The sequence below is a fragment of the Rattus norvegicus genome, chromosome X (genome assembly GCF_021556685.1).
Source record: "Rattus norvegicus strain SHRSP/BbbUtx chromosome X, alternate assembly SHRSP_T2T, whole genome shotgun sequence".
Lineage (NCBI taxonomy): Eukaryota > Metazoa > Chordata > Mammalia > Rodentia > Muridae > Rattus > Rattus norvegicus.
Genome location: NC_141554.1, coordinates 44,610,414 through 44,638,097, shown reverse-complemented (window position 1 = coordinate 44,638,097; position 27,684 = coordinate 44,610,414). Strand labels below are relative to the sequence as shown.

The 27,684-nt window shown below is 36.5% G+C and overlaps 1 protein-coding gene across 8 annotated transcripts in view; it reads right to left on the bottom strand.

Moving 5' to 3' along the window:
- The window catches only part of Cnksr2 (connector enhancer of kinase suppressor of Ras 2), a 269,745-nt gene that overhangs the window by 195,967 nt on the left and 46,094 nt on the right, over window positions 1–27,684 (bottom strand). For all 8 annotated transcript variants that reach the window (XM_087600614.1, XM_087600615.1, XM_087600616.1 and 5 more), the window contains 3 exon segments: window positions 26,196–26,359; window positions 19,891–20,093; window positions 16,922–17,009 (listed from right to left, as the gene is read on the bottom strand). In XM_087600614.1, the coding sequence (XP_087456740.1) occupies window positions 16,922–17,009; window positions 19,891–20,093; window positions 26,196–26,359 (455 nt within the window).

Here is a 27,684-nt window from a genome sequence, read left to right as displayed (position 1 = left end):
AGACAGAGTCTCATAAGGTAAACTTGGCTAGTATGGCCTTCATTGGATAGACAAGGCTACCTATAAGCTTGTTGTGATTCTCTTGCCTTTACTTACAACTTGCCTTTACTTTAAACTTGCTTGTTTAAGTGCTGAGATTATAAATGTGTGCCACTTATACCCAAAAGATGCCCCAACATATAAAAAAGACACGTACTACATTATGTTCATAGCAGCCTTATTTATAATAGCCAGAAGCTGGAAAGAACCCAGATGCCCTTCAACAGAGGAATGAATACAGAAAATGTGGTGCATCTACACAATGGAATATTACTCAGCTATCAAAAACAATGACTTTATGAAATTCGTAGGCAAATGGTTGGAACTGGAAAATATCATCCTAAGTGAGGTAACCCAATCACAGAAAAACACACATGGTATGCACTCATTGATAAGTGGCTATTAGCCCAAATGCTTGAATTACCCTAGATGCCTAGAACAAATGAAACTCAAGATGGATGATCAAAATGTGAATGCTTCACTCCTTCTTTAAAAGGGGAACAAGAATACCCTTGGCAGGGAATAGAGAGGCAAAGTTTAAAACGAGACAGAAGGAACACCCATTCAGAGCCTGCCCCACATGTGGCCCATACATATACAGCCACCCAATTAGACAAGATGGATGAAGCAAAGAAGTGCAGACCGACAGGAGCCGGATGTAGATCGCTCCTGAGAGACACAGCCAGAACACAGCAAATACAGAGGCGAATGCCAGCAGCAAACCACTGAACTGAGAACAGGACCCCCATTGAAGGAATCAGAGAAAGAACTGGAAGAGCTTGAAGGGGCTCGAGACCCCAAAAGTACAACAATGCCAAGCAACCAGAGCTTCCAGGGACTAAGCCACTACCTAAAGACTATACATGGACTGACCCTGGACTCTGACCCCATAGGTAGCAATGAATATCCTAGTAAGATCACCAGTGGAAGGGGAAGCCCTGGGTCCTGCTAAGACTGAACCCCCAGTGAAAGTGATTGTTGGGGGGAGGGCGGCAATGGGGGGAGGATGGGGAGGGGAACACCCATAAAGAAGGGGGGGAGGGATTAGGGGGATGTTTGCCTGGAAACCTGGAAAGGGAATAACACTCGAAATGTAAATAAGAAATACTCAAGTTAATAAAAAAAATTTGTTTCAATATAAAAAAAATAAATAAATGTGTGCCACTGTGGAGAGCCTTTTGGGGCTGCTTGCTTCTAGACACTAGGCGGGAATTTGGCCAGGACAAAAGAAAGTAAGCACAAGGCAGGAATCTGATTTGGGACCAGGACTCAAGAAATAGGCCCAGATTAAGGACATTTACATTTGAGTTGATGAAAAGCTCTGAGCCTGCTCAGGGAAGACATGTGTGGCAGTCCTTTTGTCTAGGTCATCCTGACCAGCCCACAGAAAGGGGTTTACTGGATTTTGTTTATTGTCTTGCTTATTCCTTGACCCAGAACTGATATTATCATTTTGCATGTAATTAAATTGATATAAAAGCAGACTGGAAAAAAGTAAACCCGCTTCAGCCTCAGAACTGGCTGGGGTCATGATACAGTACTGTCTGTCATTTTTCTTTTTAATCATTGTTAGAAACCCAAAACAATGGTAACTCCCAGGAATCTATGGGGGTGACCCTAGCTAGCTAAGACTCCTAGCTTTGGGGAATGTGGAACCTGAAAATGGGCCATCTCCTGTAAGAGAAAAGATTTCCAATGGAGTGATTGGTACACCAGTAGAGCCACAAAACCTTAGACCTACATTTTTTCCTGTCTACAAGATGTGCAGGGATGAAGATGCAACAGAAATAGAAGGAATGGCCAACCAATGACTGTCCCAGCTTTAGGCCCATGCCATCCATGATAGTGAGCCCATCCCTGACCCTGTTGATGATATTCTGCTATACTTGTAGACAGGAACCTAGCAAAACTGTCTTCTGAGGGACTTTACCCAGCAATTGATGGAAACAGATTCAGATACCCATAGCCAAATATCAAGCTGAGCTTGGGGAATCCGATTGAAGAAGAGGAGGAAGGATAGAAGGAGCCAGAGGCGGTCAAGGACACCTCCTGAAAACCGACAGGATCAACTAACCTGGGCCTATAAGAGCCCACAGAGACTGAACCAGCAAACTGAGAGCATATGTGCGAGGAACCTACCGAGGCCCTAAACATATACATACAGTTGTGCACTTCAGTCTTCACGTGAGACTCCTGACATCAGGAACAGGGGTTGTCTCTCACTCTGCTGCCTGTATGTGGATCTCTTTCTCCTAGCTGTTACCTTGTCTAGCCACAATAGGAGAAGTTGCACCTAGTACTATTGCAACTTGTTTGCAAGTTGACATCCATGGCAGGCCTTCCCTTTTCTGTGGAGAAAGAGAGTTATGGAAAGATGGGGTGGGGGGAGATAAGACAGGGAGACTAGAAGGAGAGAAGCAGGACAAGAAGCAATGAGGATATAAAGTAAAAAAAGATAGATGCAACCTAAACAGAAAATTCTAAACAGGAAAGATAAAACACAAACTGGGAAATATAAAATGTACAAATCCTTTGCCATGACTGAAATGCATTAAAACTACTTTGAGATTTTTATCATGCCCAGTTATATTGACCAAGATCAATAAATAAAATTGTGAGAATATGGAAATGAAGGAAGAATATGCACAACTAAAATTGTATGTGTCATAACTATCATATAAACGGAATATAAAAGTAGTATTTTCTAGTTAGTTCCCTTTCAAGTCTTTGTTAGTATCAGAGTAGTTACTAGATCTAACTTAAATTTCTATAACATTCTTTTGGTGAATTTTTAAGAGGAAAAATATGTGCCATGCACTAGCTATGTTGAGGCCATTTGCTTTCACAGGTCTGTCATAGAAAACCTTTTAAAAATACATTGGTATTACTTTTGGCTTGAAATTTTAGGGAGAGTAATTACTAGATGTTGCAAATGGTAGCACACGAGGGACTATCTTCTCTGGCTTATTTTATTCCCTATGAGGGTCAATATCCATCAACATACTTTTTCACATCTGTTCGCTCATGCCTAGTATTCTGCATCTGCTTGTTTACATATAACATTAGCATAATGTTTAAAGTTACTTCTTAGGACTTTTAAGAAAAATTTAAAAGCTTTTAAAAGGTGAATTATAAAATATGTAACAAATTAGTTTAGTGATTGAATGAAAATGGAAGTACAAATGTAATAAACAAGAAAATATTTTGAGAAAATGACACAGTGTATCATCAACTACATAACTTAATATATGTACTTTGTTGTAAACTTAAATGTGGGTATACAATCAAATGTCTATGGGAGAAAAATGTATTAGTCAATATGAACAGAACAAAATATATTCAGTGAAATTAATTACAATTATAAGTCAAATAAAAATTCAGGAACATATCAAGTGAAAAAATGTGAGATGCTTAGTGAGAACATTTTCTCAAAGCTTAAAGATAAGAATCATTAAATGCCATTACTGAAGTATTATATATGATTATTTAAAGACAAAAATCCAATATGATAAACCCATGAAAGAGAGTAGGCATACAAAATGCAGGAGTAGCTCAATAATTAAAATGCTATTAGTTAGCACTCCAACTATTACATTTATAAGATAGATTTATATGATATTTATTGTTGTGATATATAGCAAACATGTTACATATACTCTTGTAAATACGGAATGTTGTACAATGCTATAATACAACATTTAGATATATTAAATAAAGTCGAAATCTAAGAAATAGTACACTGTCATTTCCCTCTCTAAGAGAACTTAACTAGTACAGTATAAACCCTCTAATTTTTTGGTACAAATCATACTATACTTTACACCTTTAAAAGTCTTCTGGCATGACAACTTCCAGAAATTCCTAGCATCCAAAGCCTTAAGGAAATGTGCAGCATAAGGGCTGGACCATTTGTAGCAGATCTGAAGCTTGGTTTTCATGTGGGTCCCCCAACACCTGGAGCAGGGGCTTACCCTGACTCTGTTGCCTGCCTGTAGATTCTGATCCCCTAACTGGGCTGCCTTGCGTGGCTTCGGTGGGAGAGGATGTGCCTAGTACTGCAGAGACGTGAAACATAAGAGTGAAGTGATACCCATGGGGGACTTCCCGGACTTCCCCCTTCTCAGAGGTGAAGGGGAGAGGGGAGGGTGTAGACATGCGAGGGGGGACTGGAAGGAGAGGGAGGGGCTGCAATCAGGTTGAGAAGTGAATGGATAAATTAACGAAAAAAGAAAATATGCAGCTCTTAATGCTTATTTAAGATCATGAAACTTTCTTATGTCTGTGACCTTCTATCTATTCTAACATCCTCATTATATATAAGCCTTTGAAAAAATACAATTGCACATTTATTTAACATATTAACAACTTTGCAAGTTCCACTTTTATATGTGTATCTAAGTAAAATCTTCAAGTTATCTGGCTACCATATCTAATACTTACTTCTATTATCTAACTTTTGATCAAATAATATTATCAGATTTTGATTAGGATAAACGAGGACCTGAGGAGATATAAATAGTGCTTCTTAATTATTAAAGCAGCTGAAGAAAATTTAAAGTATAAATGATAGGTGAATTGAATAAAATCTATTACTTTAAATAGAAAGAAAACTAGAATCAACTTTCATACCATCTTCACTGAGTATGCTAAATTAGTATAATTTATATTGCTTAACAATGATATATAAGGCTTGCCCTGATTTTTGGTCTGAAATGCTCCAGTTTCTATACCAAGAGCCCCAATTCAATTTTCAGGTCACCTAGAATGTCTGATTCACGAAGACTTAAACACTAACACCGAGAATGCAGTAAAAGTATTTAAAGCCGTGTTTGAAATGACCATGAGACTACTATGGCTTAGCTTTCCATGCCGTAATACTGCATGAACTAAATATATTCTGCCTATTCAAGCACAACGTAGATCACCATTTTATATCTCTACATGTATGTAATTAAAGTTTGATTTTTCCTATTACCTTTAAAGCACAAATTTTCTAGGACTATTATAAATGTACTATTAAAATTAATGCTTTGAGTAATTTATAAATGCATGAGTGTCAAGTTCATATATGACAAACATTAATTTTTGTATTACATTTAAATGTTTTAAGAAATACTCCAGAATACTAATTATGTATATTTACGTTAAAATATAAAGATGTCCTAAACTAAACCAAATTATTTTAAATTATTTCATGACAGGGTATTATTATGTAGCTGTGGCTATACTAGAACTCATTAATGTAGACCAGGCTGGCCTCAAATTCACAGCTATCCACTTGCCTCTAGTGGCATTAAAGGCATGTGACACTATACCTGGCTTCAAAATGATTTTTTTAAATCACTCATTTTAGACATATTTTTTTTTAAAAATTTCCTGACTACTCAACAGCAAAATCAAGCAAAGTACCAGTCTTTGAGCTTCTGATGAAGCAAAAAAGTAGCTCAGCTTAACTGTTTTCAAACTCTCTTTGCTGTATAATTCTAATAGCCACTTATTAAGCTGCTACAAAATGTTCAAATGTTCACATGAAGTTCAGTAATAATCTAACAAGATGGTTAAAGATACACTTTTACAGATAACACCTAAGATCTGAAGAAATTAATTCAAGTGTAGATACCATTTTTTAAAAGCATATTAAGGACAATTAAGTTCAAATCTTATGTCATGTCAAATCCTACCACAGTATTTTCTCATAAAATAAGGAAGATAAGTTATAGAAAGTGTTCATGAAGTATATAAAAGTGGTGATATTCATGTACATGGAATATGATTAAGTAGACTATGACAGATATTGCTAATAAATTTACAGGCATTTTGACATGAATAAAATCATTGATAGAAATTTTAAAATCAATTCCTTGCTACATTTTAAAACAAATTCTGCCATGGTTTTAAGTATTTAAAAATAAATCCTCTAAAAATGTAAACCACAAATTATAGTTCTCTCCCATAAAAAGTTATAATTTTCCCTCAAGCTTGAATAAAAATCCAAAATAAAATGGATAAAAGTAGTTAAATTCCAATAGAAATACTTGACATGCTTGTTTATAATTTTACTTTCAAAATCATAACTGTACAATAGTAAATATAAAATTTTAATATTATTTTTATATAAAAGGTATTATAAAGTTAACAAAATGTCTAGAAATCACAAACACATAATTTAAGTGAGACTACTTGCCAAAATCAAAACATTCTTCAATAAGGATATTTAAAGGGTATCAACAAAATAATACCCCTTTCTTTTCTTAAATATGTATTAATAATGAAGTGAAATAACTATGCAAGGTAAGATTAGAACAAAGTAAAAAAAAGTCAGAAAACAATACCAAGTAAAAGCATATTGCCAGCAACTGAATTTTTTTTAAAAAAGTTTTCACCCTGAATTTAACAACTAAAAATGATTTAAACTGTTCTACAACACTTGAAATTATTCTCTCAGCATACAAATCAAAGTGTAAATGTTTGCCAAGAAAACTAACAAACACTAATGGGAGAGAAATACTTGTAAATTCATATTTTTTTTATTAACTTGAGTATTTCTTATATACATTTCAAGTGTTATTCCCTTTCCCGGTTTCCAGGCAAACATCCCCCTCCCCCCTCCCCTTCCTTATGGGTGTTCCCCTCCCCACCCTCCCCATTGCTGCACTCCCCCCAACAGACTAGTACACTGGGGGTTCAGTCTTAGCAGGACCCAGGGCTTCCCCTTCCACTGGTGCTCTTACTAGGATATTCATTGCTACCTATGGGGTCAGAGTCCAGGGTCAGTCCATGTATAGTCTTTAGGTAGTGGCTTAGTCCCTGGAAGCTCTGGTTGCTTGGCATTGTTGTACTTTTGGGGTCTCGAGCCCCTTCAAGCTCTTCCAGTTCTTTCTCTGATTCCTTCAACGGGGGACCTATTCTCAGTTCAGTGGTTTGCTGCTGGCATTCGCCTCTGTATTTGCTGTATTCTGGCTGTGTCTCTCAGGAGCGATCTACATCCGGCTCCTGTCGGTCTGCACTTCTTTGCTTCATCCATCTTGTCTAATTGGGTGGCTGTATATGTATGGGCCACATGTGGGGCAGGCTCTGAATGGGTGTTCCTTCAGTCTCTGTTTTAATCTTTGCCTCTCCCTTCCCTGCCAAGGGTATTCTTTTTCCTCATTTAAAGAAGGAGTGAAGCATTCACATTTTGATCATCCGTCTTGAGTTTCGTTTGTTCTAGGGATCTAGGGTAATTCAAGCATTTGGGCTAATAGCCACTTATCAATGAGTGCATACCATGAATGTCTTTCTGTGATTGGGTTAGCTCACTCAGAATGATATTTTCCAGTTCCAACCATTTGCCTACGAATTTCATAAACTCGTTGTTTGTGATAGCTGAGTAATATTCCATTGTGTAGATGTACCACATTTTCTGTATCCATTCCTCTGTTGAAGGGCATCTGGGTTCTTTCCAGTTTCTGGCTATTATAAATAAGGCTGCGATGAACATAGTGGAGCACGTGTCTCTTTTATATGTTGAGGCATCTTTTGGGTATATGCCCAAGAGAGGTATAGCTGGATCCTCAGGCAGTTCAATGTCCAATTTTCTGAGGAACCTCCAGACTGATTTCCAGAATGGTTTTACCAGTCTGCAATCCCACCAACAATGGAGGAGTGTTCCTCTTTCTCCACATCCTGGCCAGCATCTGCTGTCAACTGAGTTTTTGATCTTAGCCAATCGCACTGGTGTGAGGTGAAATCTCAGGGTTGTTTTGATTTGCATTTCCCTTATGACTAAAGATGTTGAACATTTCTTTAGGTGTTTCTCAGCCATTCGGCATTCCTCAGCTGTGAATTCTTTGTTTAGCTCTGAACCCCATTTTTTAATAGGGTTATTTGTTTCCCTGTGGTCTAACTTCTTGAGTTCTTTGTATATTTTGGATATAAGGCCTCTATCTGTTGTAGGATTGGTAAAGATCTTTTCCCAATCTGTTGGTTGCCGTTTTGTCCTAACCACAGTGTCCTTTGCCTTACAGAAGCTTTGCAGTTTTATGAGATCCCATTTGTCGATTCTTGATCTTAGAGCATAAGCCATTGGTGTTTTGTTCAGGAAATTTTTTCCAGTGCCCATGTGTTCCAGATGCTTCCCTAGTTTTTCTTCTATTAGTTTGAGTGTGTCTGGTTTGATGTGGAGGTCCTTGATCCACTTGGACTTAAGCTTTGTACAGGGTGATAAGCATGGATCGATCTGCATTCTTCTACATGTTGCCCTCCAGTTGAACCAGCACCATTTGCTGAAAATGCTATCTTTTTTCCATTGGATGGTTTTGGCTCCGTTGTCAAAAATCAAGTGACCATAGGTGTGTGGGTTCATTTCTGGGTCTTCAATTCTATTCCATTGGTCTATCTGTCTGTCTCTGTACCAATACCATGCAGTTTTTATCACTATTGCTCTGCAATACTGCTTGAGTTCAGGGATAGTGATTCCCCCTGAAGTCCTTTTATTGTTGAGGATAGCTTTAGCTATCCTGGGTTTTTTGTTATTCCAGATGAATTTGCAAATTGTTCTGTCTAACTCTTTGAAGAATTGGATTGGTATTTTGATGGGGATTGCATTGAATCTGTAGATTGCTTTTGGTAAAATGGCCATTTTTACTATATTAATCCTGCCAATCCATGAGCATGGGCGATCTTTCCATCTTCTGAGGTCTTCTTCAATTTCTTTCCTCAGTGTCTTGAAGTTCTTATTGTACAGATCTTTTACTTGCTTGGTTAAAGTCACACCGAGGTACTTTATATTATTTGGGTCTATTATGAAGGGTGTCGTTTCCCTAATTTCTTTCTCGGCTTGTTTCTCTTTTGTATAGAGGAAGGCAACTGATTTATTTGAGTTAATTTTATACCCAGCCACTTTGCTGAAGTTGTTTATCAGCTTTAGTAGTTCTCTGGTGGAACTTTTGGCATCACTTAAATATACTATCATGTTGTCTGCAAATAGTGATATTTTGACCTCTTCTTTTCCGATCTGTATCCCCTTGATCTCCTTTTGTTGTCTGATTGCTCTGGCTAGAACTTCAAGAACTATATTGAATAAGTAGGGAGAGAGTGGGCAGCCTTGTCTAGTCCCTGATTTTAGTGGGATTGCTTCAAGTTTCTCTCCATTTAGTTTAATGTTAGCAACTGGTTTGCTGTATATGGCTTTTACTATGTTTAGGTATGGGCCTTGAATTCCTATTCTTTCCAGGACTTTTATCATGAAGGGGTGTTGAATTTTGTCAAATGCTTTCTCAGCATCTAATGAAATGATCATGTGGTTCTGTTCTTTCAGTTTGTTTATATGATGGATCACGTTGATGGTTTTCCGTATATTAAACCATCCCTGCATGCCTGGGATGAAGCCTACTTGATCATGGTGGATGATTGTTTTGATGTGCTCTTGAATTCGGTTTGCCAGAATTTTATTGAGTATTTTTGCGTCGATATTCATAAGGGAAATTGGTCTGAGGTTCTCTTTCTTTATTGTGTCTTTGTGTGGTTTAGGTATAAGAGTAATTGTGGCTTCGTAGAAGGAAATCGGTAGGGCTCCATCTGTTTCAATTTTGTGGAATAGTTTGGATAATATTGGTATGAGGTCTTCTATGAAGGTTTGATAGAATTCTGCACTAAACCCATCTGGACCTGGGCTCTTTTTGGTTGGGAGACCTTTAATGACTGCTTCTATTTCCTTAGGAGTTATGGGGTTGTTTAACTGGTTTATCTGTTCCTGATTTAACTTCGATACCTGGTATCTGTCTAGGAAATTGTCCATTTCCTGAAGATTTTCAAGTTTTGTTGAATATAGGTTTTTATAGTAAGATCTGATGATTTTTTGAATTTCCTCTGAATCTGTAGTTATGTCTCCCTTTTCATTTCTGATTTTGTTAATTTGGAAACACTCTCTGTGTCCTCTCGTTAGTCTGGCTAAGGGTTTATGTATCTTGTTGATTTTCTCAAAGAACCAACTTTTGGTTCTGTTGATTCTTTCTATGGTCCTTTTTGTTTCTACTTGATTGATTTCAGCTCTGAGTTTGATTATTTCCTGCCTTCTACTCCTCCTGGGTGTATTTGCTTCTTTTTGTTCTAGAGCTTTTAGGTGTGCTGTCAAGCTGCTGACATATGCTCTTTCCTGTTTCTTTCTGCAGGCACTCAGCGCTATGAGTTTTCCTCTTAGCACAGCTTTCATTGTGTCCCATAAGTTTGGGTATGTTGTATCTTCATTTTCATTAAATTCTAAAAAGTTTTTAATTTCTTTCTTTATTTCTTCCTTGACCAGGTTATCATTGAGTAGAGCATTGTTCAATTTCCACGTATATGTGGGCAGTCTTCCCTTATTGTTATTGAAGACCAGTTTTAGGACGTGGTGGTACAATAGCACGCATGGGATTATTTCTATCTTTCTGTACCTGTTGAGGCCCGTTTTTTGACCAATTATATGGTCAATTTTGGAGAAAGTACCATGAGGAGCTGAGAAGAAGGTATATCCTTTTGCTTTAGGATAGAATGTTCTATAAATATCCGTTAAGTCCATTTGGCTCATGACTTCTCTTAGTCTGTCGACATCACTGTTTAATTTCTGTTTCCATGATCTGTCCATTGATGAGAGTGGGGTGTTGAAATCTCCCACTATTATTGTGTGAGGTGCAATGTGTGTTTTGAGCTTTAGTAAGGTTTCTTTTACGTATGTAGGTGCCCTTGTATTTGGGGCATAGATATTTAGGATTGAGAGTTCATCTTGGTTGATTTTACCTTTGATGAATATGAAGTGTCCTTCCTTATCTTTTTTGATGACTTTTAGTTGGAAATTGATTTTATTTGATATTAGAATGGCTACTCCAGCTTGCTTCTTCTGACCATTTGCTTGGAAAGTTGTTTTCCAGCCTTTCACTCTGAGGTAGTGTCTGTCTTTGTCTCTGAGGTGTGTTTCCTGTAGGCAGCAGAATGCAGGGTCCTCGTTGCATATCCAGTTTGTTAATCTATGTCTTTTTATTGGGGAGTTGAGGCCATTGATATTGAGAGATATTAAGGAATAGTGATTATTGCTTCCCATTATATTCATATTTGGAAGTGAGGTTATGTTTGTGTGCTTTCATTCTCTTTGTTTTGTTGCCAAGACGATTAGTTTCTTGCTTCTTCTAGGGTATAGCTTGCCGCCTTATGTTGGGCTTTACCATTTATTATCCTTTGTAGTGCTGGATTTGTAGAAAGATATTGTGTAAATTTGGTTTTGTCATGGAATATCTTGGTTTCTCCATCAATGTTAATTGAGAGTTTTGCTGGATACAGTAACCTGGGCTGGCATTTGTGTTCTCTTAGGGTCTGTATGACATCAGTCCAGGATCTTCTGGCCTTCATAGTTTCTGGCGAGAAGTCTGGTGTGATTCTGATAGGTCTGCCTTTATATGTTACTTGACCTTTTTCCCTTACTGCTTTTAATATTCTTTCTTTATTTTGTGCGTTTGGTGTTTTGACAATTATGTGACGGGAGGTGTTTCTTTTCTGGTCCAATCTATTTGGAGTTCTGTAGGCTTCGTGTATGCCTATGGGTATCTCTTTTTTTAGGTTAGGGAAGTTTTCTTCTATGATTTTGTTGAAGATATTTACTGGTCCTTTGAGCTGGGAGTCTTCACTCTCTTCTATACCTATTATCCTTAGGTTTGATCTTCTCATGGAGTCCTGGATTTCCTGTATGTTTTGGACCAGTAGCTTTTTCCGCTTTACATTATCTTTGATAGTTGAGTCAATGATTTCTATGGAATCTTCTGCTCCTGAGATTCTCTCTTCCATCTCTTGTATTCTCTTGGTGAAGCTTGTATCTACAGCTCCTTGTCTCTTCTTTGGTTTTCTATATCCAGGGTTGTTTCCATGTGTTCTTTCTTGATTGCTTCTATTTCCATTTTTAATTCCTTCAACTGTTTGATTGTGTTTTCCTGGAATTCTTTCCAGGATTTTTGTGTCTCCTCTCTATGGGCTTCTACTTGTTTATTTATGTTTTCCTGGAATTCTTTCAGGGATTTTTGTGTCTCCTCTCTATGGGCTTCTACTTGTTTATTTATGTTTTCCTGGAGTTCTTTCAGGCATTTTTGCGATTCCTCTCTGTAGGCTTCTACTTGTTCTCTAAGGGAGTTCTTCACGTCTTTCTTGAAGTCCTCCAGCATCATGATCAAAAATGATTTTGAAACTAGATCTTGCTTTTCTGGTGTGTTTAGATATTCCATGTTTGTTTTGGTGGGAGAATTGGGCTCCGATGGTGCCATGTAGTCTTGGTTTCTGTTGCTTGGGTTCCTGCGCTTGCCTCTCGCCATCAGCTTATCTCTAGTGTTACTTTGTTCTGCTATTTCTGACAGTGGCTAGACTGTCCTATAAGCCTGTGTGTCAGGAGTGCTGTAGACCTGTTTTCCTCTCTTTCAGTCAGTTATGGTGCAGAGTGTTCTGCTTTCGGGCGTGTAGTTTTTCCTCTCTACAGGTCTTCAGCTGTTCCTGTGGGCCTGTGTCTTGAGTTCACCAGGCAGCTTTCTTGCAGCAGAAAAGTTGGTCTTACCTGTGGTCCCGAGGCTCAAGTTCGCTCGTGGGGTGCTGCCCATGGCTCTCTGCAGCGGCAGCAACCAGGAAGACCTGTGCCGCCCCTTCCGGGAGCTTCAGTGCACCAGGGTTCCAGATGGTCTTTGGCTTTTTCCTCTGGCGTCCGAGATGTGTGTGCAGAGAGCAGTCTCTTCTGGTTTCCCAGGCTTGTCTGCCTCTCTGAAGGTTCAGCTCTCCCTCCCACGGGATTTGGGTGCAGATAACTGTTTATCCGGTCTGTTTCCTTCAGGTTCTGGGGGTGTCTCAGGCAGGGTTCCTGCCGCTCCTGGGCCCTCCCCCACGGGAGCCCAGAGGCCTTATACGGTTTCCTCTTGGGCCAGGGATGTGGGCAGGGGTGAGCAGTGTTGGTGGTCTCTTCTGCTCTGCAGCCTCAGGAGTGCCCACCTGACCAGGCGGTTGGGTCTCTCTCTCTCACGGGGTCTGGGAGCAGAGAGCTGCTGCGGGCCGGGATCCGCGGGTGTGGGTAAATTCATATTTTTAAATGAAATTCTTTTATCTCCTTCTTGTCCAATCTCAGGTTCCTCTTGTTTTTTAGTGGACACCTGTGATCCATTTTAAAGTCTCATTTACTATGATCCTTCTGTTAACTTTGAGCTAGATGTGATCACTTATGTTTACAAATTGTAGCAGCCATGACATGAATTGTCCAGTGTGAAATGACTTTCGACAGAGCTCGGTTACATTCCTCCCCAAAATGCTTTCATATACTTGTCCCTTATCCCAAGTATTTTAAACCTCATCAAAGCTTCACCTTTCAAAATGACACTTCTGTGCTCATTTCTTAATTAGTGACAGTCTCGGTTTTTGTGTCTGAAGAAGGGAATATTAAAATGGTACAGCAGAATTATTTTAGGTTATGCTGATACCCACGAAGACAGGCATCATGGAAATTATTTCAACTCTGACAAGAAATGCGTGGGTACCTGTCTCATTTTTCGGATTTAGTTGCTGACAGGGCTCTGAAAGAAGCCTTTAGTTCTTTCTGAGAATGCTTCACAGTTAAGATTTTTTAAAACAAGTTTCCCCCTTTTCTTGAGTGTTTTTATAACAAATTTTATGTTGGGGAAAATACCTTTAAAAGCTTCAAACGTCCCAGCTCATCTAAACCCAGAATATGTAAAAAATGACATAGATTATATTGGACTAAAAATGCCAAAATTTTTTTTTTGGTTCTTTTTTCGGAGCTGTGGACCGAACCCAGGGCCTTGCGCTTCCTAGGTAAGCGCTCTACCACTGAGCTAAATCCCCAGCCCCCCAAAATTTTTTATAGTGCCTTTTCTCCCTAATTTGAACATTATTTAAAATGGAGTATCCAACATCAATAAGAATTTTCCACTTACTCCCTAGTACCACCTCTTTGTGTTAAGAAAGTGAGAAAAGCCATTTGTGACAGTTTATTTTTAGATATTGATCATCTCATCTTGTTGCAAATGGAATAAAAATAATTAAAGTTGAGTGAAAAACAATTTTAAGCACAGCATATTTCAAAGCATAAAACTGTTCAGATGAGATTTCTTGAAAGCCTGGTAATAAGTGCATGTCCTAGATATTTTTTAAAGTCTATACCTTACTTATTTAAATTGGCCTTTTTAAGTGGCAGCTAAAGTTTAATTCCTATATTTATGTATTTCATATAACTCCAAATAAAATTTTGATTAATATATGTACACATATACATATATAACAGCTGAATTAGACAATTTGTTAGATGATAACTATATAAAATTTTTTTTAAAATATAACTTCAGTGTTTGTTCATGATAGGTTCCTTTGTCAAACTTTAAATATTCCTTCAGTACGGAAAAATTCCTTCTTTTCTGATACCTTAAATCTACTTCTGGATCTTGTAAAATATAGAAAAGTAAGGTCTACACATAGATTCACTATCACAGAACAAACAACTGTTGTTCATGGAAGGATCTAACTGCCCCAGAAGACATGTGAAATGTTATGCAAAGGAAGATGAGGAACTGTACCTCTGCTCATGGAACAGTGAACATGCCTCCGAGAGTGGATAAAAGAGAATAGGAGAATTAACTAGTCTAACATTTTAAATAACATAGAAAAATAACAAATATGTGGGAAACTAGCAGACCAAGAGCAAGGTGTTACATTTAATTTTAACTATACTAGGATCAAAAATACAATAAAGATTCAAAATGCAGAAGACGCAAACACCTGTGAGAAATCAGAAAAACTTCATAAATGGGGCAGCATTTCTCAAATACCTCAAAGGTAGGGTATGATTTTAATAAGACAGAGATCAAAGATATATACAGCATATTGTACAGAGGTATTATAAGACAAATGGCTAAATTAAAATCTATGTTAGTGATAATTCATCTGTATGAGTTAGAGTACAGTTAATACACATGGGAGTTCTTGAAGATAAATGGAAGTTATGCTGGGATAGCATGTTAGCTCCTTTGAAAACCAAAGATGGAAGCTAGCAATTCATTTGCAAATAACAAAATTGGCTTAGAGTTGCAATAACTACTTCAAAGGTGATCAATTCTATACTTATAGAAAGACTAAAACAAATGTAATATCATTATTTATTAATGTGAGTTTGCATTTGATGTTTCCTTTAAGGAACAACAGAGCTAAGTACAAATTAGGGCAAGATAATAACCAAGAACATAAGGTCTTGTCCTAAAATAAAGATGACATATCAAACAATACATGTGATGGGAAAATCATCAAACAAGACATGTGATGGGAAAATGAGACTGAGGTAAAAGGAGTTGTGACAAATGTCATGAGTTACGGAATTTTAAAATACAGAAGTAGGTAACATATGAGCAAAATGTCCTGGGAGGGCACACCATTATCCTTTAAACAAAGTATATACAGTGGGTGGAGGGTACAGAAAGTCCTTCTGTGTTCTAAGTACATTTGGAGTATTTCAGTAATTTCATGATGGTCAAGACAGAATGTACTTAAAGTTCAGCCGATAAATTAATGTCTTCTCTAGTCTAGTTAATGTTTCCTGACCTCTCAGTAGCAAAACTTAAACCCATCACTGCCTTATAATAAGATGTTTAAAGGGTTGTTGAGCAAAACAGCTAAGCTACTGAAAATTTCTATTGAGAATACCAGCATATCTTTGAGAGCAACCTGAGAATGGGTATGCTTTCTATAAAGTATGATGAGGAGTCACAGTATAAATCACTATACCATAAGTGAAAATATTAAGAACTGAAATTGGGAGGTATATGATGGAAAATTATCGACATGATAGAACACAAGTATACAAAGTTAATAAGTCTATATTAATACAATTTCCTATTTTTTTGAGGAATTATAAACAATATAACAACCTGAGAGCTATAGAAGATAATCAAGAACAGGTGACGCAAGGATAAATTTGATCACAATTTGTCTAGTTTATCCAATTATCAACATACATTAACCCTTTCTCTCCCCCCTTGAATCATTGGAAAATGGTACCCTGGGAAAGAAGCAGTGGCAATAGAATGTCATTAGGCTTATAGAAATTTATAGCTATATAAACATCAGATATCCAAGACATACTTATTTGATTTAAATACACTTCTGTAGATCTACTAGTAAATTTACTTCAATTTCTGTCATTTCTCATGTTTTATAAAAGAATTGATTCAAACATATATACTAGTTGTTGAACTCCTAAAGGCATTTGATTTTGGTATCTCTAGCTAGTTTTCAGTGAAAAAATCACTCAGGCAGTTAATTATTATTAAAAACTGCCAGATATATTATTTATTTGTACACACAAAGTGAAACTATTAATATCAGAGCAGAAAATCTGAAATTGTTATCTGAATTGAATGATTTAATTTTGTAAAAGTGATATAGTTTAGACATTCCACTGAAGGTGAGACTAATAGACATGATATAAAAATAATGAAGTTAGGCACTCCAGTTCATTTTATATCTTCCAATAAACAAAACTTATGATACATGCATACTTTTACAACAGATTATTTGATTTTAAAGAACCACTGGCTAGGGGCTGCACAAATGGGTCAGTGATTAAGAACATGAGCTGCTCTTACAGACGACTTGGGTTCAATTTCCAGCACCAACATGGTGGCTCACAAGCATCTATAACTCTAGTCATAAATGAGATCCAACCTTCTGGCTTTTAGAGGTATCAAACATGCACATGATACACAAACATACATACACACAGCATAACATCAATACATGTAACAATAAAATAAAAAGGGTTAAAAGTTAAAGAATCATTTGCTCATTTTTAAAATATAAAATAGATAGTAATTTAACAAAATAAAATGTTGTCAGTTAATACCTGTTGCACAATTGTTGTTAACTCCAAGCAGAGTTGTATGACATTATTTCTTGTGACTGAATAGTCTGTCACAGCAGCAAATGGTGACCTACAAAGGGAAAAGTAAGACTGTAATTAGTAAGAACAGCTTTTTAAAATCACCAAAATAAGATATTTAACATACGGTTTAGAACAATAATGAAATGAATTTTTCTTAAGCTTGCATCTTGATTAAACACAATTTTTGGGACTGATTCAAATAACATGGGTGAAATTAAGAAGAATTAAATTTTAGAAATATATTTTCTATCAAATTTCTCTTTGTAAGTTTCTTTACACTTAGTTCTCTGATACTTTTTTCAAGTCCTCTCAACTACAGTGAATACAAAACAGCAGAACAGAAAAAACAGCATTTTATTATTTACTTTCCAAAGAAAGCTAACATTCATATATGCTATTTACTTGAAATACTCATAATTAAAGGCTATCATTATTAATAAACTAATGATTTACTATATGTAAATTACTATTCTAATAGTAACTTAATATTTATAATAACTCTGATAAAAGAAGAAAAATGAAGGCAGGTAAATGTTTTGTGCCTTGCCTAAGTTACGGACTAAGTGAGTGTAGAAGCTAGTTCTCATACCCAGAAGTCTGAGTCTAGAGTCTACAGTAGTCAGAAATATCCTGATTTCACAATGTATCATATACTTTATCCTACTTATTATCTCAGCAACATCTTACCCTATTAATAACTGCCTTTTTTTCCCTTCAAATTCTTTGTTCCTTTTGCTTCCATGGCACTACATTCACATAAATTCTTTCTATGCTGATTACACTTTCACATTTTTTTTCATGAGCTAGACTTTCATTTTCATTCTTTGAGACAGGGTTTCTCTGTATAACCCTGGGTGTCCTGAACTCACTCTGTAGACCAGGCTGGCCTCAATCTCAGAGATCCACCTGCCTCTGCTTCCTGATCCTGGGATCAAAGGGGTACAGTACCACTGCCTAGCATGAGCTGAATTTCTATCCATTTTTCAGTTGTTGTTGGTCCGCAGGGATCATCTCTTATCCCATATCTCTCTGTTCCCTTGAAAATCTCTATATAAAATATAAAGTACAGGCTGGAACCTCTTCTGAATAACTGTGGTGTCCATGAGCAAAGTATAAGAAAAACCTTTGCTGTCTTGAACTACCTATCATGTAAAGAACAGTTAATAAAACCAATAGGCCTAGTTCATAATTAAAGTCATATAGCATGTTACGAAGGTTTAAGTATTTTGAAAAAATCAAGTGCGACAATCCAAATACATTCTAATATTTTCCTTCCATCTGCTGCTCAATACTGGTTTGCCTATTTTAATTATTCACTGGGTCAGCCAACTCAGACAGTCTTATTCATCACAAATAGGTGGAGAGAGACCATCTTGTGTACTATATGCATACATCACCTGTCAATTAAAAAGCCTATGGCATATGGCTTAGGCACAAAACAGAAGGTGGGACACTGGGGGAGATAGAATTTTGGGAGAGGAGGAGATGTGGAGATTCCCCAGGAAGATGTGAAGAGAGAAATGCACGGTGCCTGAGCACAGGTAAGCAGCCATGGGGCAGAATGTAGGCTAGAATAAATGGGCTATTTTAAGTTAGATCTAGCAGAGAAGAGCCTAGCTAGATGGCCAAGGTGTTTGTAAATATACTTTGACTCTGAATCTTATTTCTGGGGACATGGAGCTGGGAAACAGGAACCAAGGCTTAACTTCAACAAATATCCCCCATCTGATGACTCTTAGGCTCCTACTAGTCCCTAGGCCTTATTTACGTACCTAAGCAACTTAAGCATCATCATATTCTTAGTATTCCTTTACTAATTAAATATCACAAAATAGTTTGTATTTTCAAATAACTTCATAGGCTAGCCAATCTCAAAAGGTCATCTCCAAGCACATATACACTGAGCAACATTAAATGAACTCAGCGATGTGTGCGTGAGTGAGTGTGTGTGTGTGTGTGTGTGTGTGTGTGTGTGTGTGTTTAACAATAATTAAAGAAGTCATAAAGTTGAGAAGGGCATGGAAAGAGCTGGAGGAAAGAGTGTGTGGTAGAACTTAAATAAGCACAGTTTTAATATATGAAATTCTCAAAAAAAATTTAAAAATGCAATTACTTTGAACAATTGATCAGTGTAGTTGACATAGGTATAATTAGAACTTCATATGTTATTGTATATTAAAATACATTTTAATTTATTTTTTGCCTCAAAAAACTAAAACTAACACTAAAAAATGTATAAAACCTTTACTTTATATATAAGGTCTCATTTTTTAAAAGGCCAATTTGTATTTTACTAACATTTATTTGAGGAGACATTTTGACAAGACTAAATTATCAGAAATTCTTATGGATTATTCAACAACAACACCATGAGCTATGGAAACAGAGCATTCAGTTAGTTTCATTTTAATTGTAATACAATTTCATGGCAATATTTAACCAAATATAAAAGTGTAATGTTTATATTTTATATTATAAATTTTATATCATACATCACAAGACATGTACAAAACAATGATAGGGAGATGATCTACACATGCTAAAAATGTAGCAACATCTACTTACTCATTACTTATTTAAAGAAGATCATTAACAACACAGGAAGAAATTCAGGAGAAATTGTTCATTTTGTTACAACGGGCAAAGAGTAATTTTGCTTATAAAACAACAAAAATAGTGCTTGACAGAGATAAATTAGTGATTGTAGATTTATCTTGATATAAAATTTCCTAAAAGATTCATATTTATATGATGTTGACCCCAAACTATTATGAATCATAATCAAATTTTATTATGATTTATTAGTCACAAAATTTAATTACTTTGTGTTTCGATCTGCCTAATATTTTCATAAGTAAATATGAAATAATGCTATGGTATAAACCTTTGTATAATAAGGGGTTAGTTACGAAACACAGGGAAGAGACTACCTGTCCAACCAAGCAAGAAGACTCTTGGCTGCTCCAATCAGATCCACAACTGAGGTCAAAAAGTCATTTGGTAATTTTCGGCTGGTCCTCCCATCATAATGGCCGCTCCTCCTCCTTCCTGTTATGAAGTTCTGTAGATTTTTGGCAGACGCATTCAACTTGTGAGAAAGGGTTTTTAGATTTTCTGTTTCTAAGCCATAATTCTGAATAATAAAAGAGAAAAATACATCTAATGTCAGTATTTCCTTTATTCATTAAAAGCTTTTCTTCATCCTACGTGATGGGCGTAGGGCAATGTTAGAATTACAAATGACTAAGATAGATTCCTGACTTAGTGGAGCCCACAGTCAAATGCCTGCTTGTGATGACATCAAGGGAAAGATTATAATAAAAATGTGCAGGCTAGTTTTTTTTCATGTTTTGTGTTTAATACAGTGTTTGGTCCAATTTATAATGTTTTTATTCTCTCATATATTACATTCCAATCACAGCCTTTTCTCCTTTTCCCCACAGCTCCCAGTTACCCCATCCCTACCCCATCTACTTCCACTCTCCCTCAGATCCACACCTCTTCCATTTCTCTTCAGAAAACAGCAGGCTGTCCAGTGCTATCAGCAGAACACTGCATAAAAAGATGTAATAAAATAAGGCACACAGCTTCCTATCAATGATGGATGAGGTAACCCAATAGGAATAAAAGGGTCCCAAGAACAGGCAAAAGAATCAGAGAAACCCCCTCTTCCACTGTTAGGAGCTAGTTTTTATGTCATCCTGACACAAACTAGTCATCTGAGAGGAGTAAACTTTAAGTGAGAAAAATGCTTCCATAGTACCTGGGTATATGCCGGGAAGCCTGTAGGACATTTCATTGATTAATGATCAATATAGAAAAACCTAACCCATTGTGAGTGGTGCCATCCCTTCGCCAGTGGAGCTGGGTGCTATAAGAAAGTAGTCTAAACAAGCTATGAAGTACAAGACTCCCTCACAGCCTCTGTATCAGCTCGTTTCCAGGTCTCTTCCCTGTTTTGGTTCCTGCCCCAAATTCTTTCAATGAAGGACTGAGATATGGAAGCAAAAACAAAACAACAAACCTTTTCTCCCTAAGTTACTTTTAGTCAGTGTTTCATCACAGCAATAGAAACCCTAACCAACGTAGGTGTTATCAAAAGGATTTATTTAAGAAAACAAAAGCTTCTTTATGGGCTATACTTAACTGCTTTCTTTGTCCTCTTTATTACCTATATGTTCATATATTTGTCTACTAACACATGGGCCAGGAACCAGTCATGATTTAGAACTAACAGACCCACAGAAAGTCTAGTCTTAATGAATTAGCACTCTATCCATGCAAGTCTTCCATTTTATTTATTTGCATTTGAAATGTTATACATGAAAGACATGAAGGAGCATGGACCACATTTTAGGAAATCAAGTTTTCAAACTAGTGGAAATTCTCATCTAGCAAAATTTCAACATTATTTCAATCAGAATGCACCAAACAGCAGGTACTTAGACTTATAATACTTTTCTTTGTAAATATTTGTGAATTGTCAAAGATGTGCTTTAATGAAACATTTTAGAAAGCAGATAATTTTGAATAATTTAAGCAATTACAGTTTAAAGAAACACATCTTATCAATTCCCGACCCCGGATTTTTCATACAAAATATCTATTCTATGAAAAGAATATATAAAATGAAATAAAAAGAATTTGTATACTGATAATTATGTTTATTAATCATAAACAATTCACTTATGATTTTCAATAAAATATATTGTCAGCACACAAACTAAGGGCCACAAAATAAACCACTCATACTTTATGCTTTTACAATTTTCAATAATATTTATGCCTTTGTTTAAGAATGATATAGCATCATAGATTGAAAGAATTAATGAGCCTCCAAATCATAAATATCTTCTTTTTGGAATAACATTGTATATATAATATATAGGATACTCAATGAATATTATTCAAAAAAAGAAAAAGAAAAATGACTAAATAAATCCTTTCATTTTTTTTAACAGCTACAATAATTATTCTTCATAGGTATTATACTGGCTGGTTTTGTGTGTCAAGTCGACACAAGCTGGAGTCATCACAGAGAAAAGAGCCTCCCTTGAGGAAATGCCTCCATGAGATCCAGCTGTAAGGCATTTTCCTGGATTAGAGATTAAGGGTGGGAGGACCCAGTGTATTGTGGGTGGTGCCGTCCGTTGGCTGGTGGTCCTGGGTTCTATAAGAGAGAAAGCTGAGCAAGCCAGGGAAAGCAAGCCAGTAAGCAGTACTCCTCCGTGGCTTCTGTATCTACTTTTGCCTTCAAGTTCCTACCCTGTGGGAGTTCATGTCCTGACCTTCTTGGGGGATTTGGAAATGTAAGCTGAATGGAAGTAAGCTGAATAAACCCTTTTCTCCCCAACTTGCTTCTTGGTCATGATGTTTGTGTAGGAACACAAACCTTGACTAAGACAGGGACTAACTTTAGAACAAGAGAAAAAGCTAGCATAGCTTAAAATAAACAAAATACATTTGGTAATTTTTTTTTGCCTTCTTTATACTAAGAACAGAAATTTCAGAATCAAAGGCTATATAGGCTAGAGAAAAAAAAGTCACAGTTCTCTAGAAGTTTGATTCAGTGAGATATTAATTCAATGCCTTGTACATGCTAACTGTTGAACAGAAAATTAAAGAAAATGCTAATTAGACAAGAGTATCTTCCCTGGAAGAACCAACTATACTAGATAGAAACTACATAGAAACAAATTAAAAATTATATGACAGAATATGTATGTGACCTTTCTTCCCAATATACATCATCATATAAGACAAAGCAAACCACATTTTCATTTTCTCATGTACTCCACGTTCTTTCATGCTTGTCTTCACATGAAATTCCTTCTTCCTAAATAACTTCCTTTTTGAAATAGGTGCACTACACTAGTAATTTTTAATTTAAAAGTTTTGTTTTTTTAGTAGGGTTATTTGATTCTCTGGACTTGTGAGTTTTTTGTATATTTTGGATATTAGCCCTCTATCAGATGTAGGATTGGTAAAGATCTTTTCCCAATCTGTTGATTGCCGTTTTGTCCTAATGACAGTGTCTTTTGCCTTACAGAAGCTTTGCAGTTCTATGAGGTCCCATTTGTCTATTCTTGATCTTAGAGCATGAGCCACTGGTGTTTTGTTCAGGAAAATTTCCCCAGTGCCCATGTGTTTGAGACTATTCCCCACTTTTTCTTCTATTAGTTTGAGTGTATCTGGTTTTATGTGGAGGTCCTTGATCCACGTGGACTTAAGCTTTGTACGAGGAGATAAGAATGGGTTAATTTGCATTCTTCTACATGCTGACCTCCAGTTGAACCAGCACCATTTGCTGAAAATACTATCTTTTTTCCATTGCATGGTTTTAGCACCTTTGTCCAAGATCAAGTGACCATAGGTGTATGGGTTCATTTCTGGGTCTTCAATTCTATTCCATTGATCTACCTGCCTGTCTCTGTACCAGTACCATGCCTGATTTTTTTGTAAAGGTCAAAAACTAGATAGTCATGAACCTCAGGACTCAGATACAGAAAATATGGTACATTTACACAATGGAGTACTACTCGGCTATTAAAAACAATGACTTCATGAAATTCTTAGGCAAATGGATGGAACTAGAAAATATCATCTTGAGTGAGGTAAACCAAGGAACACATAAGTGTGTTAGCCAAAAGCTCAGAGTACCCAAGATACAATCCACAGACCACATGAAGCCCATGAACAAGGAAGACCAAAGTGTGGATGCTTCAGTCCTTCTTGGAAGGGGAAACAAAAAATGGAAACAAAGTGTGGAGCAGAGACTGAAGGAAAGAAAGGCCATCCAGAGACTGCCCCACCTGGGGATCCATCCCATATACAGCCACCAAACCCAGACACAATAGGGGATGCCAAGAAGTGTTTGCTGACAGGTGCCTGATATAGCAGTCTCCTGAGAGACTCTGCCAGAGCCTGACAAATACAGACGCAGACGCTCACCATCGAACTAGGCATGGGGACCCCAATGGAGGAGTTAAGAGAAAGGACTAAAGAGCTGAAGGGGTTTGAAATCCCTTAAGAACAACAGTATTAGCCAACCCCAGAGCTCCCAGAGACCAAACCACCATCCCAAGAGTACACAGGGAGGGACCTATGGTTCCAACCCCATATGTAGCAGAGGATGGCCTTGTAGGGTATCAGTGGGAAGAGAGGCCCTTGGTCCTGTGAAGGATAGATGCCTCAGTGTAAGAGAATATCAGAGTGGGGAGGTGGGTGGGAGTGGCTGGGTGGGTGGGGGAGCACCCTTACAGAAACTGGGGGAGACAGAGGGTTTCTGCAGGGGAAACTGGGAACGGGGATAACATTTGAAATGTAAATAAAAATCCAAGAAAATAAAAGAAAAAAAGGGTTTTGTTTTGATTTTATGTGATATGTATGGGTACGTTGCCAACATTTATTTTGTGTACCAAATAAGAGCAATACCTATAGAGGTCTAAAGAAGGTGTCAGACCCCCTTGCATCTTTATATACAGTTCAATATCTGAAATACTGAATTATAAATACTGTAAAATGTGGCAAACAGAGACTCAGACACTGCTAGATCAGCAGCTCTCTACAATCTAACTCTATTTCTACAATAACTTCAGGGCCACCCCAACATGAATTTGGAGATTACTGTGTTAAAACACTGGGCCCTTTCCTGACCATTAGTATGGTCCCTTGCTTCAGGTGTAACTGCTTAAACCCGATTTCGATAGAGTGTGCATCCATATTTAGGTCTGAATTGACATATCAATCAATCAATCAATATCTCTCACTTACTCTCTATCTCTCACCTCTTGTGTGTGTGTGTGTGTGTGTGTGTGTGTGTGTGTGTCTGTCTGTCTTTCTGTCCCTGTCTCTCTGTGTGTATACATTATTTTATCTATGTGTAATACCATTCTTTTACTCTCTCTACACACTAAACACATACATATCCTCCATTAGGCTAATTATGCAATATATACTTATGCAGTTTAATAAAAAGTTATTTTCACTATATTTCCCTAATATTTACCTCATATTCTATATTTTGGTCATTGCAACTTATTTTCTTGTCAGTCTCCTGAAATATATTTTACAAGGGGACAAAAATTAAGTCTTAGACACAGTTAAAAGATTACTGGTATATAAATCAATATACCTGTTGATCTGTATTTAATTATCTACTTGATTTTATAAACCATCATCTCAAAAATAGTTTGTTGAAGATATAATGTGTGCTAGACACTGAATTAGGCACTATGCAAAAATAATTCCATATGTCTCAGGTCACTACAAGGAGGCAGGTTACTGACCTTTAAACAAACTGTGGTACAGTATAAAGACTTGTTGACATGTTACCTGTAACTAGTTGAGCTAACATTCAAATTTTAGGTTATAAAATTACATACTTTGTCTTTATATTGGTAGGTTCCTTCGCTTTCAAATAATTGTAAGAATTTAAATCCATTCAGATTAGTTTTACCTTACTTAATCTGGAAAAATTCTGACTATATCAAATATCAGAATATCTAACACATTACCACAAGCTTAGAGAAAGCTTAGTTTGATATTGATTTTTTAATTTATTATGCATTTTTTCTTAACTAAAGAAAGTGACCATATAGTGTATTGTAGTTTATTTTTACTGATTATGTATGGAAATAAAATCTAAATAATTTTCTTTAAATTTTTGTAAAAACAAGATTATTTAATAGTTCAAATTTTATAAGAAGTGGATTTAACAAGTGACTACATATAATTCTGTATATAAAGCATCACTATTAAACCAGACCAATGACTCAATGCCATAGACATTTATGAACAAAAAAAAGTGTGGGCAAAAAGGTATACATAAGACACACTGTGATACCCTACAGCTTCCACAATGAGATTTTTTTTTCTATTAGGCAGGGAGGATGATAAGTGAGGAGGGCAGGTATGAGGGGATTGAGAGATGAGTGAAGTTGGTGTGTCTGATGTAAAATTCACAAAGAAACAATAAAAAGTTTTAAAAAAATCCTTTAGCTTAGCTTCAACTCACTTTTCATGTGGTCATTACTAGTTGACATTTAAGCTTCTTTCTCATTTAGCATTAATGTAATAAATTTACAGAAGTATACAAATGCTATACTTAGCTAAAAACGAGAATTTTCTCCAACTATATTTAGACTGTAAAAGAAGAGGAGGAAAAAAAGACAAATAAGTGGATAGTGGAAGAGAGACATTAAATGTCTCCTTTTCAGTCAATTTCAGTCCTTACCAGTGCACACAGAAGGTCGACTGCCTCCAAGATCAGCTCCTGATGGCCAATACGGCTGACTCCCAGATCTTCTAGCTCCTGATGTGTAATGCGTAGCAGCTGGTCTCCACTGATCTTCTCCCTCTCAAAGTTCTTAATATACTGCTGTAAGCAGTCATCGAGACCTACAAAATAAAATTAGAACAGAATAGAAAAAAACCAGGTGAAGTAAACCAATCAATGGACAGATGGAAAGCAAGCAATAACTCCTACTATGGCACGCCACGATCTGATTCCGTTTGGACTTTGGACTAGTCAAATTATTCATTTATTCTCAATCTCTATATGGTGTGTGTGTGTGTGTGTGTGTGTGTGTGTGTGTGTGTGTGTGTGTGTGTGTGTGTGTATTCATTGTTAGGTTTCTATTTCCTGGCAATTATTGAAAACCTTTATCTATCTTTCAAGTTTTGCTTTCAGACACATATTCAGAATAATGAATATAAACAGATCCCCCTACTTTCAGAGTTATGTGCATCAAACCTTTTCATTTACTACCATTTCAGAGTGAGGGGTCTCCTTCATTACATAAGGCTAATGAATCTGCCTTCCTGTATTCGGGACTTCTATCTTCTATCACCATAGCACTACTTGAATAATTTCAAAACGAAATACACTCATCCAATTTCTATTAATTGATTCTTTTTACACTTAAAATTTTACTATCTTAAAGATTAAAAAAAAACCGTTTGATTCCCTCCATTGCTGTGTTTTCTGTCATCCATTTTAAGCCTAAGCGTTTTTTTTCTTCTTTTTTTTTTTAAGGTGCAATGAATCCCCTAATCCATTATCATTTGGATTTAACTCAAGTCTAAAATATAGTCACACTGAATTTCATGCTCTTAAAAATATATTTTTCAAATTACCCACGGCAATTAATAAGTGACTGTCCAGGCTACCGACTGTGCTAGGTTCAATCATCTTTAAAGTAGACTGGCACAGATGGCTAATTGGAATATTATGATTAGGTCTCTAGAATTTTAGGTAAGGATTATCAAGACAATGAAACAATTATCACAAACTAATGGCATTGGTTATATCAAAAAGGGAGATAAGATTCCACTATTGGCTACATTTTAGCAAAAAAATAGGAGAGGGTAGAAATACTAAGCAAGAAGAGAAAAAAAGAGAGATGGTTAAGACACGTATACCAAAACAAAAAAATCCTATAATGGAGATACATAGCCCCAAGCGGGGAAAAAGTCCTAAAAGCAGTCTGGTTCCTGACAGCATATAATTATCTTTGTTTTGCTGTACCAAGTGAAATAATTTTAGCCCTCACCAATATGCACATAGCAGGGGAGAAAGAAAAATACGATTGGAAGACCACAAACTACCTCATTATTTAAAGAACGTTTGACTTATATTAACGGAATATAGCATGTTGCTTATGGTTTCTCTTTATCGGTGCTATTTTCATGGTGGTGGAATAAGACAGCATTGAATGAGTTGA